The sequence below is a fragment of the Rhipicephalus sanguineus genome, chromosome 2, assembly GCF_013339695.2.
Source record: "Rhipicephalus sanguineus isolate Rsan-2018 chromosome 2, BIME_Rsan_1.4, whole genome shotgun sequence".
Lineage (NCBI taxonomy): Eukaryota > Metazoa > Arthropoda > Arachnida > Ixodida > Ixodidae > Rhipicephalus > Rhipicephalus sanguineus.
In genome coordinates, this window is record NC_051177.1 from 202,127,959 (window position 1) to 202,150,417 (window position 22,459).

A 22,459-nucleotide genomic window follows, 5' to 3' on the forward strand; every position below is an offset into this window, starting at 1 on the left:
AATTGTTTAGTTCGCACTTCCAAGACATGCTCGCTGTTAAAAGTACGAAATATAGGCACAAAAAACACAATAAAACCTACCATGCCGCCCTGATACATTTATTTGTGCGTGCGTTCTTGTATGCGCCCCTTTTGGAGGAATGTACATCGTTACATTAATCGGCCGACACCCCACCGGTGAGTTCTTTCAGCGCATATGGCCAGTGTTGTTTTGTTCGCTAAATAATTAGTTATATAAAAATATTCTGTGAATGTCGCACTCCGATTGTTCTATCAGGTGTAAAATGAGGCTGAGAAACATGACAACATAAAACAACAAACACTTCCATTTCTGAAAAATAGGTTTTAACGCCGGCTCAATTTTTCCGTCGTTACATATGGTACATGTTACTTTCCTCAGTTCATATATTACCTCGATTTATGCGAACTTTCTTTTGTTCATCTATTCCACTTTATGCGCTTGCAGGAGAAAGACATTCCGTCCTATCTATGTTTTAGTTCAAGATATTTTCAAAACATCGTTAATTCGTGGGCATCTGAACATAGCTAATCAGCTATTTCATTTCCAGCTATATATTATAAGAGTAACGCACTGCACCCCTATTCGAAAAGTAAACATATGTAATTGTTTCCGCGTTGTGTTTTTTGTTGCTCACGGCAGAATGCATCATTTCGCAAAACACAAAAAGACGAGTGTAATTTAGTGACTCCACACTTCGGCCTAGATGATATTGTACAATACAAGAGAATTAGTGCGTATTTTTACAGGGTAGTGACAGACGATAGCACAAAACGAGGACTGTGCTTGTCCACGCCGTCTTCGTTGGTTTTGTGGCCATCTTAGGAAGCCGCGCTGTTTACCTCTGGAAAAAAAAAACAGCATTTTTTCCTAAATGCTGATTTTTTTTGCTAAGCTTCTTGTTTTCTTTCGCGTAATCTTTATTTTAAAGTAGTTTATCCTCATTCACTGCGAACTTGCCTCTGTGAAAAAAAATGATACATCGGGTTCAATGTGCCACCTTGTATGTATGTCCCATTTCATGGTTTTAAATACCGAAATACAACTACACTTGTCGAAACGTCGGCTCGAGCACCCATACCCTGTTTACGGATTTTTTCATCGCAGCATCCATGTTCCACTTCCTGCCGTTTTTTACATTTCACAGAGTCACAACAATTGCGCAGGTGAGTTTTGCCAGTAACAAAAACGGCAGCGCCGCAGTGTCACGCATCACAGCGCCGGGAGCGCCAAAGCTGAACAGAAGTGAAAAGTCGTCAATTTGAAAAGCAGCTGTAATTTTAACTGCAAACGCGGCGTTCGGTACAATGCTTACTAAATCCCAGTGTACGTATGACAACCTGAATCGGCTCGGTGGTTCCTCAGGGCTGTTGTAGTTGTGTACTCCTAACGGGAAAGTAGTTTTCCTACGCGAAAAAAAGTTAAGCGACCCTGAAGCAAGATTTAGGGGTCTCAGAGTGGTACTCGCACTGACTGGGTTGGTATGCTCGTGATTAATCGTAAGCCATTTCTTTTTGTTCTCACTCCACGCACTATTGCTACTGGTGTACTGAGAAAGAGTAAAGCATAGCATACGATGAATGACAGCGAGAAATAGAGAGATAGGAAAGGAAGAAGAAAAGCAAGAAAGAGAAAGAAATAGATCGAGGGAGAGATAAATAGAGATAAACAGAGGAAACAAGACATAGAAAGAACAGAGCAAACAGAGAAAAAGATGAAGAAAGAAAGAGAAAGCTAAAGGGAAACAAAGCGGGCCAACCCAGCTCCGCACTTTCATCAGGCTTGGCACCACTTCTGCGAGGCTGCCTTAATTGGTTTAATTTATGAAGTTTCTTATGTGCCCTATATCATATACAATCTGTAGAACAAACCACCCCATCCATTTTATATATTTTTCTATTATTTATTTCAAGGTTTTCGGATATCTGGCACCGGCACATTACAGGGTGGTTTGGCAAATAGCGAAGAAAGTCACTGCGTACTCGTGGCCTTAAAAAAAGAAGAAAAGAAGAAACGAAGGGGCTGCGATTTACCGGCGCAAGTTCGATATCCTAAGCATGCAGTGGATTCGTTGACTTCACGGTGACGTTTACCGATATGTGGTTTTCTTGCAAGGGCGGACTGTGGCGTGCTGATTACACATATTTCACTGTGAGCCACGGGATGTGCCGTGATGCATGTTATTCCTCGTCTTTGTTTCAACACCGAAGCTGTTCAAACTAGCCGTAATTTGTGCGGCCTATCAGAAAAGTGTCGTCATCATGAACGGGTATGTGCCACAGAAATTGGGCAGATCTCAATACTCATCACTGGCTCACTAAGAGAGAGAGAGATTTATGCAAAGAAAGAGAGAGAGAAAAATTGAGAGAAATAATGGGAATAAAGACATAACGAGAGAGGACGACAGAGAAATATATAGAAAGAAAGAGAAACGTAGAAAGGGAGAGAAAGAGGTAGAAAAAAATGAGAAAGATCAAGAGAGAAATAAAGATAAGGAAAGAGAGAGAAAAAAGCAGAGATAAAGAAAAGGTCGTTCTATGAGAGGTGTGAACGCTCGGCTCTGGGCTTTGGACATCCATGTCGTCACTAATCTAGCTAGAGCCTAGCGACAACCGGATTAGACTTCAGAATCGTCCACTTTCGCTGTTTCTAGCCTTGCGCGACTTCGTGCAAGCTTCACCAATTTTCGAATTAAGCCTTCTTGCGAGTCCAGCGAAGTGTTACCTTCTTTTATGCCTCTGTTGTCTGCGCGCGGTTTTAATTAAGCAATCGCACCAACTCGCCCAGCTGTTTTGCTCTTGGCGTTTTATGTCGCGCTGCCATCTTGAGAGTTCCACCTGACGTACACTTTCGGAAGCCTGGATCATAGGGGCCTTCCGTTGTTCAACATCAGTTACACAACGTCCCTGTGACAGTCAACAAGTCCTCGGGAGCTGGTTTTTGAGAATTGCGCGACCACAAGATTAACTACTACTCACAAGGCATCGTTGGCCCGTGCCCTCACGCACGTATTTAAAGATATCTGAAATTTAGTACAAACGAAACTCTACAGCCTAATACCGGAAAGTCGCTTTCTTTATATTATTCGTCGTGAATCCACGGTCATTCTACTTTGTCATTTGTGCGAGCCTCCACTGCCTTGTTTCTGGAAGCTGGAGAGCCATGGAATAGCCCGACCATCTAACGAGCGTTTGTCGGAGCCACAACAGCCGGACATAAAACAGAAGTCCCCGAGCGTCTCACGTTTAATTTCAACACACCGTCCTGCAAAATTCGTCGTCATCCACGTATGCCGCTCAAGAGGTATTAGGTATTACTCTACTCAACAGAGAAATATATTAAAGCAAGCGAAGCCTGTCGGAGAAGTGATATCCAGCTGCTGAAAAGAAGGTGAGTATTAAAACACGCTAGGGAAGACTCGTGGCCACGACAGAGTAAGCTGTGGGACGCAGGAAATACCTAAAAGGAGCACGTAAATTATTCTAAATCCAATGTCTCTTACGTTCACCTTGATAATATCAGGTCCATTTCTCGGCGATTTAGCCTCTGAGCGAAGTTTAGACGTGCCCAGCACGTTCCAGAGAGTGCTGCCGATTTTGCGCAAGTATCGAGAGTTCAGTTATTTGCGCACATAATGTATTGTAACGTAAGTGTTTTCTTTAAAGGAATATATTGATGAGACCACGCATTTTATAGATTTCAGGGATCCCTCGGGCTCTGAGCTACATCTTTTTGACAGCGATGTAATCTGACGTTGGAACAAAGGCAGAATATTCTCAAGAACACCTGTTTTACGCTAAGCGGACATAAACCTCGCTTCTTTAGAGTAGTACCTGCTCTGGCTTCTCAAATGTAGTTAAAGACGTCACCACTCTTAAACCCTCTGTGAGGTGCTAAGTAAGTATAGGGCAAATTTTATCTCATAAGGTACCTTGTTACAACTATAGGCTCCTTGGACTCTTCAACCGAGACTTGCCGACGGAAAATATAGCTGAATTTGTTTATTTAGATTTTACTGCAGTAAAAGAGAATAAATAAAGTAGTTACAAAGTGCCAAGAAGGGTACACAGTGTGATGTAGAGCGCGAAATGCTACAGCTGCTTGCTGCCGCCGCTCAGCGTTGTAACGCATATATTGTCTTGCAAATTTGTTCACACGCCTTACAATAACGAAAACTTTGCTCTGGTGATTAAGTTTTGAATGGTTACATTCTTGGTTCCCGGCAAAGAACCGGTGTAAAATCATATATATTTTCTAGTTACGGCCTTCCCAAGCTCACGTTACTTTATTGCTCAAGTGTAGCATTCGGCCTCGATTGTACAACTCAGGAAAGTGAGGTAAAATTACAGTGCCGTGCATTACACGTGTTAGAAGCCTTCATTATAGTCATCGCAGAGTTCTTGCACAGCGCACCCGTATTTAATTGATATGGAAATGGCGTGACACTATTTAGGAGCGTTTTTAGAGCGTGAAATTTTTGCATGTGTTTGAACCGGTCGAAGTATGAGCACGGATAAAAAATATTGGGACGCGCCCGCTGCACGCTGACGCGCGCCTTGCAGGACCCAAATAAAGTTTTTCAACCAACCAACCAGAAAAAGAAAACAGAGCACATTTTGCAAACGCGCACTATAAATATTCATTTTTAACAAGATATGACAATTATAACGAAATCCGACACTCTTTCGGTTGTCATGTTTGATTTTTTTTTTGACCTCATGTTCTCTTGGTGTCGCACTTATATATGGCCATAACTTTTAAAACTCTGCCGACTTATCATACAAGTGCAGGGCCAAAGAAACGTTAACTTGAAAGACACGTGGTTGCCATGTGGTAAAAGTTGTTTTCCACCACCACAGTTTGGAGTCAAACAAAATGCAGCTTCTTACATGATGGTGAAAGTTGCAAAGGCGTTATGACAGCGGCGAGCATTAGTTGTGGTTTCCGATTTTCTCTAATAGTGCCGATTATTTCTTATAATATTCCAGCTTGTTGCGCAGAAACACATAAGGGTCATGCCATTTGGCACGTAGCTTTGCCTTTTTCTGTGTCAGTAAGAAGGGGGAACAACACAAACAGAGGACGGACCGAAGGACGCACTGTCCCGTCGCTCTGTCCTTCTGCCTGTTCTTTCGTTTGTTGATGTGCACTTTATTTACAGAGTAGCACGCACCAACTGAGTCAGCCACAATTTATACTGTGATCCTACATTTCAAGTCTCGAAAATATCGTGATATTCTTTATTTAAGGATAATAACATTACATTTGTTTGCTGCTTTCTTATTGGCATATCACTTCTGCGGAAGGCTTTCATGAATTTGGGAAAAATTGCCATTCATCCCATTGTAGCACCGTGCTGCCAAGAAAGCCATGTACGTGTCTAAGAAAATGTGCTGGTTGCCGAAAGGCGTTGTTCACGGGTTCAAACGCTAAGGCCAATGATGAATTTCTCGTGAAATGGGGTATTTTCTTTCTGAGTTATTTCAAGGAAGTTGCTACAAAGGGGTCAATGATTTTTCTTTTTGAGCTCACCTCTCGTAGAACTCTGAGAAGTGTTCCCGAAAAGGAGTCTAATGTTCATTCATCTCTAAGACCAATTTCTGCTGCTTACCTGCTATCGGAATCAAGATTGTTTGTTGTGGGCGTGTCTCCAATGCACTTCTGTTTTCTGTTTTTCATTTTTACCAAGTGTGACAATGGGAACAATCAACCCGGGTTTTTCGCGGTAGCCGAGATGGGAAAGAGGGAACTTAAAGGGTGTCGGAAGTAAAGGGCAACCAGCAGAGATCTCGCGGGCGTGCCCCTCTCCGCAGGTGAGCGGCAGCCGGCCTTGGCACCGCAACGGGCCGGCCCCGGGTGACACGCGGTCTCGCGTCCAACCTCTCGCCGTCCCTATAAAAGCGGCCACCGACGTCCGGTCAATCACCACAACGCCTCGAGGCAAGCTCCGAGTCCAGGTGAGTTCGCGTGGGCAGCACTGGTCTGTAGAGTCACACGAGTGTCGCACTGCTGAAACTCAGGCGTCTGAGCGTCACCGAAGGGTAACAACGATTCCAGTTTTGCCGTAGCTTAAAGAAAGTGCAGCCAGGATACCGCGCATGGAAATTTTCACGCCTACACGACACAGACATTGCGCAGGCACAAAATATTTGAAAACTGCTTTAATGTTATGTAGTGAAATAATAGAATGATTATTATAATGGTAGAAATACAGCAAGGTCGATCTGATAAAACAGATATAATATTATTCAAATGACCAGCGATGTCTACTCTATCCTTCCAGTATATATCGTGCAGTTCTGCGTCACTCCTGACGCGACGAGGTGTAACCGATCGGGTCCTACTGATTTTTCATTTAAGTAAACGCGCAACATTAGTCGCGGTAACAACCTAATTCTTCTACTAACACGCCAAACTTTCCTAGAGAGCTCAAAAGTAAAGATCTTCCTCACGATTCTCGGATAGTTGAGGTATCGTCTGCAAGAAAGTACAGACTCAAAGCCTTCCAATCACTACAGCGGTTCGCGCTCACCGCGTGTCGCAAGTATAGCTGCAATTTCACCTCACCTCGTCGCACCATGCAAATCCTTTACAGCTCCCCCTATAGCCGTTTTGCTTCCATTCACCTTCCCGCAGCACCTAGACATCTTCACGGCTTTGTTTCAGGCCCCTATGCATTATATGTTGCCACTGAATACTCTTTGTTTCAAATCCTGCAATGTGCCAAATTATTTTGGTGGAGTAAAAATGTTTATCTGTATGTTCATGCTTACTTTCATGTGATATTAAGAGGCACAAACTAGAAAATGCTTCTTTCTTAGGTCTCGAATTTGTTTACTAAGGTTTAGCAGTGGAGATGCATATTTAATACAACGTTGAATCTTGTAAAATTTCACTAATTTTTCCTTAGCTAAATTCTGTTGCTTGATTGCTTCATTAATGACAATCGCGTAACGCACGTGCCAACAAGGTTTGATGATTTTCCATTCGTGTGTATTTTTGCCATTAGATGACACTTTAAACATTGCAGAAATTCTTCATGCGACTCGCACGTAAAATAATGACACTAGTCCTGAAGTCATGACAGTGTTGAAGAAGAGTGAATGATTGAAGAAGAGTGATGCCTGCATTTTGTTATTACATTTAATGTTTTCACGCTAACCAGAGACCGCCGTAGCAATCATACGAGCTAGGCGAGACTATTTGAGGTGCTCTCGAACGCTCACGAATATATTTTGTTTGATATAGTGCATTTAAACCTTCCATAAAAGGAGAAAAGAAGAGCGAACTCAAGTCGCAAATACTATTACAGAATCTTCAAATGCAGATTCCTACCGTGAGCCAATTTGTCTGCTACAACTACCTTGTGACTCAATGTTTGCCATTTTCTTTCGCTGCAGACCTTCGTAGCGAAGACGCAACAAGCCGCCATGGTATCTGTCAGCAGCAAGACTTTCCTCCTTTCCCTCGCCGTCCTGCTCGCCTTGTGCAGCTTGGCAGCCGCCCAGTTTGGCTACGGCGGTTTCGGCCGTGGGTACGGAGGCTACGGTGGCTTCGGCCGCGGCTTCGGAGGAGGATACGGCGGATTCGGCCGCGGCTTCGGTGGAGGATACGGTGGATTTGGACGCGGATTCGGCGGATACGGCGGCTACGGACGTGGCTTCTACGGTTGAACGCTCCTTGTTGCTACGTTATGCACCGATTACGCAAATATTCCTTCGCGCACCGTTTTCCAAAAGTCAGCGCTCTGCGCAATGACGTCATGACAGATTAGCGACGGCGTAGAATGAAGGAGTTCAGCAGCAACTCGAAAGTATGCAATACGGGTTCACAAATAAACATGCCCTTTTGACCACTACCCCGTCTTCGTTATCTTCACGTTCGTCTGCGCTGCCTAGGATGGCACCTGGATGAACTACACAAACTAATCTTGATGAAGGGATTTTTTTTGTCTCTAGTACACGGCTTTACCTCGTGAAAAGCACGTAAATGACAGGGTAACACCGATGTTGACACATCTCACATTTATACGATGAAAGTGGTATATGACCATTCAAACGTTAGGCGAACATCTGCAAATGTATTGTCAACGACCAATGAAATTCGAGCAAGAGAAGCACTACGACAGTCACACAACTTGAGCTAATTCTAACTTTGGATAAAAACTAGGGAAGCAACACGTGCGTTTTCACCGGACTACCATCTCACAACCGCTTGCACAGATGGTTGTAGAAATTTCAAACTGCTCGCAGCCTTTGGGGCTCACTGTTTTCTTCCTTGAGGAATGAAATTTTATTTATCACCAATGCTTCGAAAGTGCGTGTTACGCTGCCTTTTTACTGAAGGCAGGCTTTTTCGTAATCAGTGAACCTTAGGCTTACTAGTAAGATAAGTGCTTTGTGTCCACGCACCGTCTTGAAGTGTGACTGAAATGCAAAAGTAGGGCAAAGCCGCGTATGTACGGAACACAACATTCAAACCAACTCCCGTTGCTCCGTACAGTGATAGCGTAAAATGTATGCAATAGTTATGCATTGGTAACTCGCATGAGGAGCGTTTTACTGATTAGCTTAGCTTCCCCTTACACGTGTATCATCTCGCGTCTTTAAACTGGGCTCAGGTGGGAAAGTAATCCTGGCGTCTTTTATATCATTACAGGCGGAGTGCGCGCATTTATTTCTTGGTGCTGAAGGAAGGCCATCATTACAGACATGCATGTTAATGCCAGCGCAGCAGCTTATTTCTGAAGATGTAAGTGGAAACAGTGTAAATTATTTCGTTGTTGCAAGTGCAGTTCGAACAATTCATTCCTACATGAGTAAGTGATAATATTGCAAAATATATCAGAAAATTCCATCAAGCAGTTTTCAAAAACCTACGAGGGCCTCTCAAACAAAGTAAACAATTGGGGGACGCTTAAAGGGACACTAAAGAGAAAGACAGTTTTTCGTATATTAGAAAATCACTCTTTCACAATTCGAAAATCGCCACGCTTGCCGCGAAAACACGCTTAGAAAGCGACAAAATGCGCAAAAAGTAAATGCGGGTGTCGACGCCACATTGAAATTGCAGCACCACACGTCGTGACGTCATAGACTTTGACGGCGTCTACTGAGGCCTACGTAGTTCTTAGTCAGTAAACATGAAGTACTTTGTCCTCTGAGGGGGCCATAGACTTAGCACACCAGTTTTCATGAAATTTTGTTGAGCCAACGTCTCTAAAGTACGACACATTCACTTTGAAATCTCTGACGTCACGCGCAGAGCTTGCGGCGCGAAATATGAAAATGAAACTTTCAAACTGGTCATTAACCTATGACGGTTAATGTAATGACATTATAGTTCCCACAGAACAATTCATCAATCTAAACCAATTCATTGTTCCTCTCTAGTGTCCCTTTAAGGTTCGCCTTTAAGAGTTGAACACGATTGCGATATGCGGCCCCATCCTCATCGTGCTCTCTTTCGCTCATCATTATGTTGAGTCGCGCACGCACGCACGCACGCACGCACGCACACACACACACACACACACACACACACACACACACACACACACACACACACGCGCGCGCGCGCGCGCGCGCGCGCACACGCACACGCACACGCACGCACGCACGCACGCACACACACACACACACACACACACACACACACAAGTAGCGAAGACACTAATACGAATGTATAAAAAAGACGAGAAAGGAAACCGAACCTGACCGTTTGTCTGTACGGAAAGATTGGAAATATTGAGCGTGCCTACCGCGTGGCAGTTGCTCGTGCCCGCGCCCCTTCGTTTTCTTTATTTCGTAACACCATTTTTCACATTACTGGCGGTGAGTCGTCATGCACCAGGACGACGTCGCCGACCTGAAGCGGTGGTGATGTCTTTGGTGCCGCTTCGTGGTCCGATCGCAGAAGCAACAGCTCCTCCTGTTGCAGAAGCAACAGCAACGTCGCAGATCGACGCATGTTCAATGACGGATTGCGGCCTCTGAAATCATGTAGCAAACACGTTGCGCGATTGCCAATCAAGAAGTGTGAAGGAATAGGTGGGATTGGATCCTCATAGTCGGCAGATAGATAATTCAATGGGCTTCTGTTGGACCTGCTGATGGGACTGTTACTTGATCAGGCTCTGCTGTTGCGTCTGCTGCTGCTGCTGAAATTGCTGGCGACCCTGCATCGTCAGTTGCTGGTGATGTTGCTGGTTCTGAACTTGCTGATAGTAGTTTTCGTAGATTCGCATCATTTCTTGATAATTCGCGTACTCCTTGGGAGTCATGTTCATCAGCTGCTGCTGGTGTTGCATCTGAAGCTTCTGTAGGTGCTGTAGAAGAACTGATAGCTGGGCCAGTTGGTGATAATACTTGAACATGTTTAACACAGCGCAACGACGACGAGGACACAAGAGAAGAGAAGACAAACCACAGCGCTGACTCGCAACTGAATATTTTATTAGAAGACAAGAACGAAAAAAGGGGGGGCACTTCAACCCTACACCCATGTGACACACAAAACCAATGAAACGGCAAGTCAGCTGACATCCTGAACAATAAAGAGCGTCACGCAGACCACGTGTACTCTCCAGCACCAGAGAAGTTAAGATATCGTGCTATCTAGAAACCTAACCTCGCTCTCATGTAGGGCAATAGAAGGCACACTAATGCACTGTTCTCCCCTTTTTCTGATATTATAAGCTTCAATTATTTCTCGTGTAGTTTGATCTCGGTGTGTCGATAGCACTTCAGCCTCATGAAAGATGGGTGCGCAATGGCACTGCGCAACATGCTGGGACACATGTGAGTATACATTCCCTTGCAACGAACGCCTGTGTTCCATCAATCTAACGTTAATGCATCTACTCGTTTGGCCTATGTATACACGACCACATGAAAACGGCAAAAGATACACGATACCCTTCCTACACTGTACAAAAGGAGTCACGTGTTTGACCCCACAGCCATCTTTAACGACTCCTGACACGCGGTTCTTAAGTTGTCGTTCAACAATCCCACAAACCTTATTCAACTTATTAGGCGACGAAAAAACTACACTTACTCCAAAACGGCTGGCCACATTCTTCAAGTTGTGGGATAGTTGGTGTATGTACGGAATTACTGCTGAAGATTTCCTTTGCTCTGGACCTAAATTAGCTGTGATATTGTCTACGTTTTTCTTAACCCGCTTGGTCAATTTGTGAACAGTTTGCCGGATGATAGTTAAACATGTTCAAGTATTATCACCAACTGGCCCAGCTATCAGTTCTTCTACAGTATATTTCTTCTACATCGGGCGCTTTTTTCCGTCCTAACCACTTCGACCTGACTAATCCCAGTGTCCTCGCATGCCTGACGGCCGTCAGCGTTTGCAACGCAAGGACCTTCTCGTGGTACTCCAGGCACTCTGTTTGCCCAAAAGAACTTCAAGCGCTGTGTGGATTCTTGGAACCGTCGACCGGCCACCAAAGGAAATTTTGCAAGTTTCTCCGAGCAGAGTTGTATAGCCAGAGCCGGTACTTCAAAGACTGCCTACGTCTGGCGTGTTCTACTGGACAGGATAAGAGAAGACATCGTAGCGTCTACTTGGAGTGGTGTAAGACTACGGACCAACTTACGGAATGGGTCTGGAACACAACCCGACCTACGCTACCTACGGTCAAGAAAACCCGGCCGGCGCAAGCGGGTGTTATGCTTCTCGGCGAGGGTTCCCTCCCTGAGAGACACAGGCGGACTCTTGGTCTTGGCCCGAAGTTCGCATGTGAACCTTGCTTGACACCTCCGGAAAAGGTTGCCCTGGCAAGATCTGTCACGCGACGTGGAGCCGAAGAGGTACGCCCCCGGTTCATCGCCGAATGCATGGATGTATTAGGCAGGACTGCCGCTAACAGTGTATTGAAAAACCCAGTTAAAGCATTAGTCAATTATGCTGTGAATAAGGGTCTTCATATTTTAACTTCTGTTAAGGAAGGTTTCTTTGTTGCTGCTCCAGGGGATATCTTCCAGGAAAAAGCATGGGCAGCTGTAAATAAGAATTTTAAACAAACGGACAAAAAGGCTTCCTAAGTGAAGGAAAGGGCTATTGCTATTCTTCAGAAACATAATCTGGAACTTACAGTTGCATCGGTGAAGAAAGCGAAGGCGTTGCATTTAGATTTATTTTTTTGCTGCAAAGACGCACAAACCAGGGATTCCGTTCCGAGCAATTATTACGGAAAGAGATACGTGGCAAAGTAGTGTATCGGCCTACCTGAAAAAGAATTTACAGGCGCTACAAATTAATGATTCCTTCGCAGTACGTAATTCTGATGAACTTGTGGAATTTTTGGATAGATCCAACCCTGGCTCCTGTAATGTTTTTAGTATTGATGTTTGTGACCTGTATTATAATATCCCGCATGATGAGCTGATGAAAAGTGTCAGACTATGTATAACGGAAGGTAATGACGAAGCGAGTTTCTGTAACACTGCAGGTATTTCTGTTAACAGTTTTCTGGAGATTCTTTCTTTCTACTTGAATTCAACATTTGTTGAATGGGGAGGTAGCCTTTACTTACAACGTTCTGGTGTGTGCATAGGCTCACAAGTTGCTCCTGTGTTAAGTAACATTTTTCTAGGAAGGGTAGATAGTTCTGTTTAGGAGTGTCTCAACGGCCTAGCGTTCAAAATAATTAGATATGTTGACGATTTTCTTGTCTTTGTTCAGGCATCCAATTTTGAACAAATAGTACCTGACGTCATCCATGTTTTCCAAAAATGTGGTCTTGGCTTGGATTTCACCCATGAGTTACCTCAAAACAACCGCCTACAGTTTTTAGACATCCAATTAGAAGTACACAGTGACCATGTGTGTTGGAAGTATAGCCCTCGTTCAGCAAAATCGCTCCTAAATTTTAATTCAGGCCATTCGAAAGTTATTAAGAATGGTATTGCTTTTTCATGTTTGCGCTCTGCACTGTTTAGGTCTTGTTTTCACCAGATGGGCGCCAGCTTCTCGGAACAGGTGACGAGGCTAACAGATGCCGGTTTTCCGGACACTATCATCCGGCAAACTGTTCACAAATTGACCAAGCGGGTTAAGAAAAACGTAGACAATATCACAGCTAATTTAGGTCCAGAGCAAAGGAAATCTTCAGCAGTAATTCCGTACATACACCAACTATCCCACAACTTGAAGAATGTGGCCAGCCGTTTTGGAGTAAGTGTAGTTTTTTCGTCGCCTAATAAGTTGAATAAGGTTTGTGGGATTGTTGAACGACAACTTAAGAACCGCGTGTCAGGAGTCGTTAAAGATGGCTGTGGGGTCAAACACGTGACTCCTTTTGTACAGTCTAGGAAGGGTATCGTGTATCTTTTGCCGTTTTCATGTGGTCGTGTATACATAGGCCAAACGAGTAGATGCATTAACGTTAGATTGATGGAACACAGGCGTTCGTTGCAAGGGAATGTATACTCACATGTGTCCCAGCATGTTGCGCAGTGCCATTGCGCACCCATCTTTCATGAGGCTGAAGTGCTATCGACACACCGAGATCAAACTACACGAGAAATAATTGAAGCTTATAATATCAGAAAAAGGGGAGAACAGTGCATTAGTGTGCCTTCTATTGCCCTACATGAGAGCGAGGTTAGGTTTCTAGATAGCACGATATCTTAACTTCTCTGGTGCTGGAGAGTACACGTGGTCTGCGTGAGGCTCTTTATTGTTCAGGATGTCAGCTGACTTGCCGTTTCATTGGTTTTGTGTGTCACATGGGTGTAGGGTTGAAGTGCCCCCCCTTTTTTCGTTCTTGTCTTCTAATAAAATATTCAGTTGCGAGTCAGCGCTGTGGTTTGTCTCCTCTTCTCTTGTGTCCTCGTCGTCGTTGCGCTTTGTTAAACATGTTCAATTAAACATGTTCTGTAGGTGCTGCGCGATCATTTTCTGCTTGACCACTTCGGATGTCATGTAGTCCTTGGCATGTGCTTGATTCGAAGTTGCATCCGTGCCGTTTGCTACGATTCTTCTTCTTTCTCACTCGACGAGGACGATGACGATGGCGAAGCATCCCGGTTGCGTCGTGCAACGACCTCGCCAATGACGCGCATCTCCACCGTTTTCAAAGGCACCGGAGATTCGTTCACGCGCACTGTTGTCGGCACCGGAGCGTGGGTGTCTGCCTGGGCGTCGCGAACGATGACGGACATCGAGCTGACGTCTTCGAGTGTCTGATTCTGAGCCATGGCGGCGTGCTTGGAGACTTCGCCGCCGGAGTCTCAAGATGACTTGACGACCACGGTGTCTTGCGCTTCTCGACAGGCCTCGTTTCCGCCGGTTTCCGGCATCATGTGCACGGCGTACTGCTGGAGACGCGTGGCGTAGCACTTGTAGGTCCAGCACTGGTCTCTGGTGTAAAGCGCCATGCAGTTGTGGTATTCGGCGGCGTCGTAGGCGGCCATGGTGTGCATGTACCCGGTTGAGTGCAGGTCGTAGCAGCCCTGCTGCTCGCAGTACCGATTGTTGCCTTGCTTGGGCTTGAAGGAAGACGAACTCGCGACCCTACCGCGAGGGTCTGGCTTGAGGAGCATGTGAAGCGCGGAGGAAGGCTCCGCGTACTGTTGCTTCTGGGGCAAGCCCTGGGGGTACATGGCGACGCTTGACGGATAGTACATGCATTCGCCCTCTTGGTGTGGGAAGTGGGGCTGCTCTGGCAAGCTGGGGCTCAGGCCGTGAGGAACCGGGGCCTTATAGCCGATACGCACGATGCACCCGCAGTCTCCCTTGGCCATCGGACTCTCCACGGCGTAGACTCTAGATGAGTCCTCGCGCCGAAGCGCCGTTGATCCCATGGAAAGCGACTGGTCTTTGGACGTGTACCCGAAACTCTTCGACTGGGGTAGGTAGAGAAGAGGTAGGTTGTCCATAGGCCGGGTGCGCGGCGAACTGCTGTATAGGGAGGGTGTAGTTGCTTTGGCCTGCGTCCAGACCATGCTCCCCAACAAGGAGGGCTTCTGGGATGCTGACAGACACGTGGGAGCCCACGTGCGCAGCATGAGCTAGTGCAATGCAAGAGACCGACGCTGCAGTCGGTGCTGCAATGGCGGCGTCTTCGGGTTTCGAAGTGAGTGGAGCGTTGCTGGACCTTGTGGTTGAGATGGAGTGGTCGGGAAAGTTCGGAGGACGCGACTCGGTTGCGAGACAAACTCTCGTTTAGGCGTAGCTCACCTTCTCCTCGTACTCGTAGGCGGTAGTCAGGCTTGCGTCCAACTCATCATAGTGAAGTGCAGCATGTATTGCCTTGTCCAAATTGATGAGTTGGGCTTTCTTTACTAAGAGTAGGTCGAGGACGTCTTATACCTTGCCAGCAGGGGTTGTCGAATTCGCGAGCAGGGCGGCGAGCGTTGACAGGCCCTTGGTAATGACCTTTCGAATGAAGCATCGCTTGGTGTGGAGTTGATCCATTGTCGAAGGTCGAAGACCAGACGACCGGGCAGGTTTCGACCCCAGTACGAATGTACCGAAGAGACGAAAATGGAAACAGAACCCGGCTGTCCGGCTATATCATATGATTGGAACAACTGAATGTGCCAGCATCACGCTCCTTCATGTGCCCACGCCCATTCATTACTGTTTATTTGCAACACACACACACACACACACACACACACACACACACACACACACACACACACACACACACACACACACACGACATACCAAGAGTAACGGTAAAGGTTTGCGCCCTCTTCAAAAGCACTTTTATAACAGCCGGCCGGCTTTAAACCACCAACTCGTTATACAGTTCACATGGTGTGACGCCCGATGGCACTGTACGCTTGTACCATGTTTTACTGCGAGATTACATCTTGTACTGTGACGCCTGTACAGAGGATGCGTATGTTTGTGACGCCTGAAAGGTACAGCTCAGTTCCAAGCATTGATATAACTCTGTACTTAAACAAAACCTTGCCACGCCATGGGTGTCGCTTCGATTCGACCTCAGGTATATCACTTTTTGTTATTTGCATCCATGGCGATTTTTCGGTCACGGACAATGATGATTTTCCGGGAGGGGGGGGGGGAGGAATTGCTCATGCAGCAGCTGTGAACTTTGATTCTAAAGGCGCGGTCGCGATCGCTGGCGCGCGCGCTATCTCTGCAGGCATCAGCGGTCGGCCCGTATATGCTTCTGCGTGCTGTGCTCTTAACGCGAAGAGTCTGTGCGAATAGAGCTACCCCATCTGGAGCGGTCGTATTCTCTTACATACCGCTGTGCAGATTTACGCGATATCGGATCAAAGAGAGTTAGCTGCCAACCTTACTCCGTATAATATTACAATTTGTTGCTACCACATTCACTGCTTCACCCTTACGGTGAAACTGTGATTTTTATCTATGTTCATCCGGTTACGTGTACGCTACGATGACATCACTTTGTTAGGTTGTTTCTAGGTTGCGTCTAGGTTTCTAGGTTGCAACTAGGTAGTTTCTAGGTTGCTTAAAGGTCATTGCTACAGTTTAGCTAGATGACGTTAGGTTGTCTCTACGTTGATTCTCAGCGCAGAGAGGTTCGAGTTAAACCACACAGTCACAGACACGACACGGATGTCCAAACTGCCGAGACAGAACCTCGCGCGGAAACTAAGCGTTCACGCCTCTCATAGATCTACGGGCACGTCGTCGTTGGTTTGTGCCTTCCATCGCTTCGGCGTCTTCTGGCAGCCACCGTTGCCTTTTCTATTCCCTAGTATTCTCTCGACGTACGTACTCGGGGTATTCGGCTCGACGCCGTCGCTTCGCAGCCATTTGCTGGGCTAACTGTTGCCTTCTTTATTTTGAGTAGACCAGTGATGAGTGGTTGGAACATAATTTTTGTGGCACATATCATTTTACGATGATGATAATTACTTGGTTTGCCTGACAAGAAATGATTTGCTAAAGAGCTTCGCTGCTAATTGCACAACGAGTTGGTGGTTTAAAAAACTAGCCTAGTATTAGAACGCACACAGACATAGTTAATCATCATGAGCTGAAAAAGCATCAAGAAAGTGAGAAGCTTCGTAGGTGCGTGTGTTGGCTTACGAACGCGTAATGAGTACATCGCTAGTTCGCAAAAGGAAGAATTATGGCGTAGCGGGCAGCTCACAACAGTACTTGCATAGGCATTAAAGTACAGTTTGAATCAGCCAATGTTAGTCGCTCACAGACTTCTCTTTTTTTTTTCTTGCCGCATGGTTGAGGTGTCCCTTGAGAAGCGAAGCCAGGTTAGCGATTCAGAAGTAGATGTGAGTGGCGCCCGATTACGCTGTCGCGTTGAACTATTGAGGCGAAGCTCAAACGTCCCCCAACGTTTTCTTTTGTTTATTATTTCTTTGGTGCACACCAGCTGTGGGTGAAGAGGGTTTTTCTTGGGTGAGGAGGGTTTTTTTGGAACACCATCTTCACAGGTAAGTCACTACAAGCGTATCTTGAAAAAGAGGTTTAGTCTTCTGTCTACGTTGCTTTCTGTCGCAGCGCAAGCTTCCATTTGATGGTCGGCGCATTTGTGTTGTCCGTTTTCTCCTTGTCTTCTTTTCTGCACGCCTACGTGTTCTCTTTGATAAACCCCAACGTTCAGCTAAAACTTATGTCGCATTAATAGCGCAGCTAGTGGTTCTCGCTTTCACGGCTTGCTTGTCTCTTCCAACAAACTGCCATTTGGACAATAGATTTTGCTTTAAAAAATAATAACGGTAGCGAAAGAACAACTCTAAACGAAAAGTGACTGCTGTTCATAGTGATGTGAAATAGCAGGAATATTATGCCAGTAGTGAAAGCCCAAGAGCTGGGACATGCGGATGCAGAATGAATACATAGTTCGTGTAATTGGCTTTATTATTTTTTATTTACACTTTCAGCCAGAAAAAAAAAGCACGTGCATTATCAATCCAGATTTGGCCTGATGAACAATTTGGTCGGTAATGCACGTGCGGGCCCATGACTTCCGGCCACTCCATGGACGGGGTAAAGAAGAACGATGTATGCTCTCTTCGTTTGGCCAGATGGTGATCTTCCGATTCCACTCTGCTGATGAGTCTGGCATCCGTCACAAGAAAAAGGTCCTTCGATTTCGTATATCATTGCGCACTCTAACCGCGGAACCCGCCGAAGCCTCCTCGTCCGAATCCACCTCCGAATCCACGGCCACCACCGAATCCACCGCCGAATCCACGGCCGCCACCAAAACCACCACGACCGAAGCCGCCGCCGAATCCTCCACGGCCGAAGCCTCCGCGTCCAAACTGGGCGGACGCCAGGGCGAAGGCCAGAGCGAGGACCACAAGGGCCACAAGAACTGTCCTGCTACTCAGCATGGTGACCTGCAAGATAACCGGGTGGTGCGACATGTTGCTTCAATGATTCATGAAAGGAATCACTAAGGACGGGACGAAGGAGCTGTCGGATAGAGAGCTGGGTAAGCCAGTTCTTAGACGGGCTCGTTACCCTGTGCTAGGAAAGGAGGTGGAGGGAATGAAAAATGAAGGAGACAATACAAAAAAGAGAGAAAGAAGTAAATAAAAGCCCAAATGAAAAGGCCCATTAAGCCTATCGCTGCTTATTGGGATGTGGGGAACACAGAATGTACTACATAGAAACAGGTGAGAAGATGTCCTGAATGTATTGGTCACAAACCGACACCATGTATCAAGATCTAGCAGGTCTACTTATTTCGCGGAAGCTGGACAGAAAATTTAACTTAGGAGTTTTGTGTGCCAAAACCACGAGATGGTTACGAGGCACGGTGGAGTGGGAGACTAGAATAATTTCGGCCACCTGGTGTCCATTGAAGCGCACATAAGCCCAAGCACTTCATCACCATCAAAATGTGGCCGCCGTCGCAAGAAATCGAACCCGCCTCCTCGAGCTTTGCACGGTGACGCCGTAACTGTTTGGCCACCAAAGCAAGCGTACAGAGAAGTTCCCTATAGGTTTGTAAGTATTGCCTAGAACGCCTGGAACGAAGATATAGGCAGCTCTTCGACCTTTACAATTGGGCGTCACATTTTACGACTTTTTTCTAGCAACGAAACATAATTTTTGCTATAATGGTGTAAAGACACTGCTACGAATGCTCCCCTTGCATCGATCGCTTATCTTCATGTCTTGTTAAATTTTGTGACGTGCTAACTATAGACAGAGCAGGACCAGGCGTCGAGAAAGTGAACAGCAAGAACAAGAGAGACCTGCGAGCATTCATGAGATGCATTGAATTGCATTACAATGAAAGTGACATTAAAAACAGAATGAACAAAATGATGACGATAATGATTATTATCATATGCACTGTTTTATGGTGCAGGAGCTAGTGATTCTGAAAGAAATGAAAGAAGCAGCTTTACAAGATCAGTTTACATAAAGCGAAAAGGCGTACTTAACTCCCGAGTTGCTTGAAATGCTAAATTTAAGCACAGAACAATTCCCGTCTGATGGATTAACACTGCTGATTTCCTGTCGAGCTCAGTTCAATGGCCTGCATTTTTATAGTCGCGCTTGTTTCTGTAAATTTGGCACAATAAAAAGCAAGAGTGTGAGGTTTGTCGGCGTTTCCTGACATTTAGGTCAAACATTGCTCGTGTATGAACCAGATAACTGTAAGAGAGCGTTATAAATAAGCTCATATTACGTGTGAGAAGATGCCGGCTGTGCTATTTGCGCGTTCTTTCTCAGGAGCTGTTTTCATCAGCTATTGGTTAAACATCTGTGAACAATGGAGTGAATTTGGGCGTGTTGAAACAAACAGCGCAAAATTACGATGGGGACACAGGAAGGAAACACACACAGCGCTGATCTGTGAACAATCCGTGAACAGCCTGACTCGACAAAACGTCGAACAGCTGCGTTCTATAAAAAAATGCATTCTATGCGGTTGTGGCAATATTTAAAGAAAGATTATGAAATTCTTCATTCATGAGAAGGCGTCCTTGCTACTAACGCTTCCAATCGCAACACATTTATTGCATTTTTGGGTTTTAAATAACGAAGTGCGACTAAACGCAACAAGAACTGCTACGATGAAGAAATTGTGTAAGACATATTGAGGTGCCCACGGAGATGCTTACCAAATATAAACAACAATTTAACATACAAATTTATTGTTGCTAAAATTAAACACAATACCCAGCATGCATATAAACCATAACCTGAAAGCGTAAAGAGAGTCAAGGACGCGGGATCGCATCCCGGTCGCAACGGCCGCATTTTCGACGGAGGCGAAAATGCTAAAGGCCCGCGTACTTAAATTTAGGTGTATGTTAAAGAACCCCAGGTGGTCGATATTTCCGGCGCCCTCTACTACGGCATATCTCATAATCATATCGTAGATTTGAGACGTAAATCTAAAAAAAAGTTATATTAGAAGAAGGTTGATAGATTAGGCAAAAAAGATCCTATGTGGAAACAGGCATGATGTCGAAGTAGCTGCATGCTTAACAACTCGCGATTGAAACTACAGCACAAGTAAGTCACCGTGCCTGAAACGTTATTTTAGAGGCAAGCCAATCATTGTCGATACCTCTTGGGTGGACCTACCTGTTAGTAGTGTTGTTCCTTTGGAGACACTTCGGACTACTTCGCTGCAAAAGGTGCTCCTCTTATATATCTGCTCGCTCGTGATGATGAAGGCTACCGCTTGAAAACCCTCCTCTCAAGACGGCATGCTTCGGTGTCGGTTGCCCGAAGCGGTCGTGCTTCTTAGCGATCTCCGCCGACCGAACTCTGCGAGGGGCAAGCAGGGTCGAAGCTGCGCCGGCGCCTCGCGCTAATTATGCTGACTACCCCTTTCCGACGACGACCTCCTCTACTGGTGCTGAACTTCTGCCTTGTATAGGCGCAGGGACCTTTATGTCCTTCTCACTCTCTCGTGATTTGCACATTCTTTATCAGCATAGTCCAAGCAGAAACGGTCAGCTGTGTTCGCACCTCTGATCCACGGTCAATTTATGTGTAGACGGACATCTGAGGGTGCAACTGCGGATACGCAAAATTGTTTGTTTGTGTGCGGACTTGGAGAAACGCGTGCCTTCGGAGACAGAATTAAGCGGTCGCAAGGAAGATAACGGGCGCTGGCAAAGTAGAGACATAAAAATCGGTCAAGGCGTTCCCTTTCGCTTTTATTATTTCTCTCTCGCGTGCTTCTCTTCCGTCTTTGTCGACGTAATCGGCGAACGCAGCGCGTTCTCTCTCGCTGAGCGGCGCGCTGCGGCGCTTTCCGTGTTGTCCGCTGACGTTGCACCGTGACAGGTAAGGCTGTCCATGTGCCCACCGGCAGCTCGACCGAGGCCGTGACCGGCAGTCGGTTTTGGATTCCTTCGTGTCGCATCTCTCGGAGCGATGTCCTTCGTTGGAATAACACAGTGGCTCACCGGGAACGGGAGGCTGATGGCTCACTGAGTAGCCATGCCTCAGGGCCGCAGTATGCACACTTGGAAGATCGTTTCAGACAGCACGTGGAAGTGCTGTTGTGTAATCACGCAACAAGTATGTGCCGTGAGAAGTTGATGGGCTACCCTTACAGGATTATTTTACCTGTATTTACATTGATTGATCGCGCTAGCTTTCAGCACTTATTCTTCACGATCAAGGCTCACGTTTAGGTTCGAGCTACAACGTGAAACTTTCCGACGTTGCTGAGTATAGATAATGTCCTTCCTTACGAGAGACATACAGAGAGGGAGAGGCTGTTCGTGAAGCCTGCGCATTCCGATCGCAAATAACAACGAAAGACACTAACACGGCCGCTGAAACGGATTTGCGTGGGTTCTTACGTAGATGTTTCTTCTCATTATTCCAAGCAGTAATATTCTTATGAATGCTGGACCTCGAGCTACCTCTTGTAAAGCATAGGACTCTGTTATCTAACATGAAGATCATAGTGTTGTAGTTCAGCCAACAGAAACAAACATCGTCATGCTAACTTCGTATTCACATTCATCAGAGTCGAGCAGGGCGGTTGCCAGGATTGTGATTTGCGAGCATTCCGATGGCCCTTTGTGTGTGTGCGTGTGAGTCATCACAATCATCAGCTGAACTACACCCTCTGCAGGGTAAGGGCCACTACCATGTTTCTACAATAAAGGCGGCCCTCTACTTGCTGCGGCCATTTTATCCCCGTAATCTCATCTGCCCACCTAACCTTCCTGTCTACTTTTGCCGCTCTTGCCTTCAAGTCGGTTGATCACATTGAGCTTTCTCAAATTGTATTTTATCAAAACAAAAATGGGGAAAGGGTTTGCCGTCACCAAGAAATGGCAACAACTACTTCATTTATTTTCTTTATTTCAACAAAAAAGCAAAAAGAAACAGCGTCTCGCGTTTTCACTACATGTCCTGCCAATGCCCGCTTCTTTTTCTTGATTTCGACTAAAGTGTTCTTGGCACACGTTTCTTTTTTGACGCACTCTGCTCTGTCGTCTTCCTTCAACATTAC

General features: G+C 45.9%; 1 protein-coding gene across 1 annotated transcript; it reads left to right on the top strand.

The window, feature by feature from the left end:
- Positions 1-1,130: 1,130 nt before the first annotated feature.
- LOC119382174 (uncharacterized) lies at positions 1,131-7,863 on the top strand. Its single transcript, XM_037649895.2, has 3 exons — positions 1,131-1,184; positions 5,832-5,975; positions 7,419-7,863. Exons 1-3 carry the CDS (start codon positions 1,131-1,133, stop codon positions 7,689-7,691), a joined length of 471 nt encoding a protein of 156 aa, XP_037505823.1. The 3' UTR covers positions 7,692-7,863.
- The last annotated feature ends 14,596 nt before the right edge of the window (positions 7,864-22,459 follow it).

Excerpts from the sequence above, each read along its gene's own strand:
- LOC119382174 (XM_037649895.2), top strand. The coding sequence starts at position 1,131 with ATGTTCCACTTCCTGCCGTTTTTTACATTTCACAGAGTCACAACAATT. Across the intron at positions 1,185-5,831 it reads GAGTCACAACAATTGCGCAG|GTGAGCGGCAGCCGGCCTTG; the intron begins GTGAGTTTTGCC and ends CCCTCTCCGCAG. Across the intron at positions 5,976-7,418 it reads GAGGCAAGCTCCGAGTCCAG|ACCTTCGTAGCGAAGACGCA; the intron begins GTGAGTTCGCGT and ends CTTTCGCTGCAG.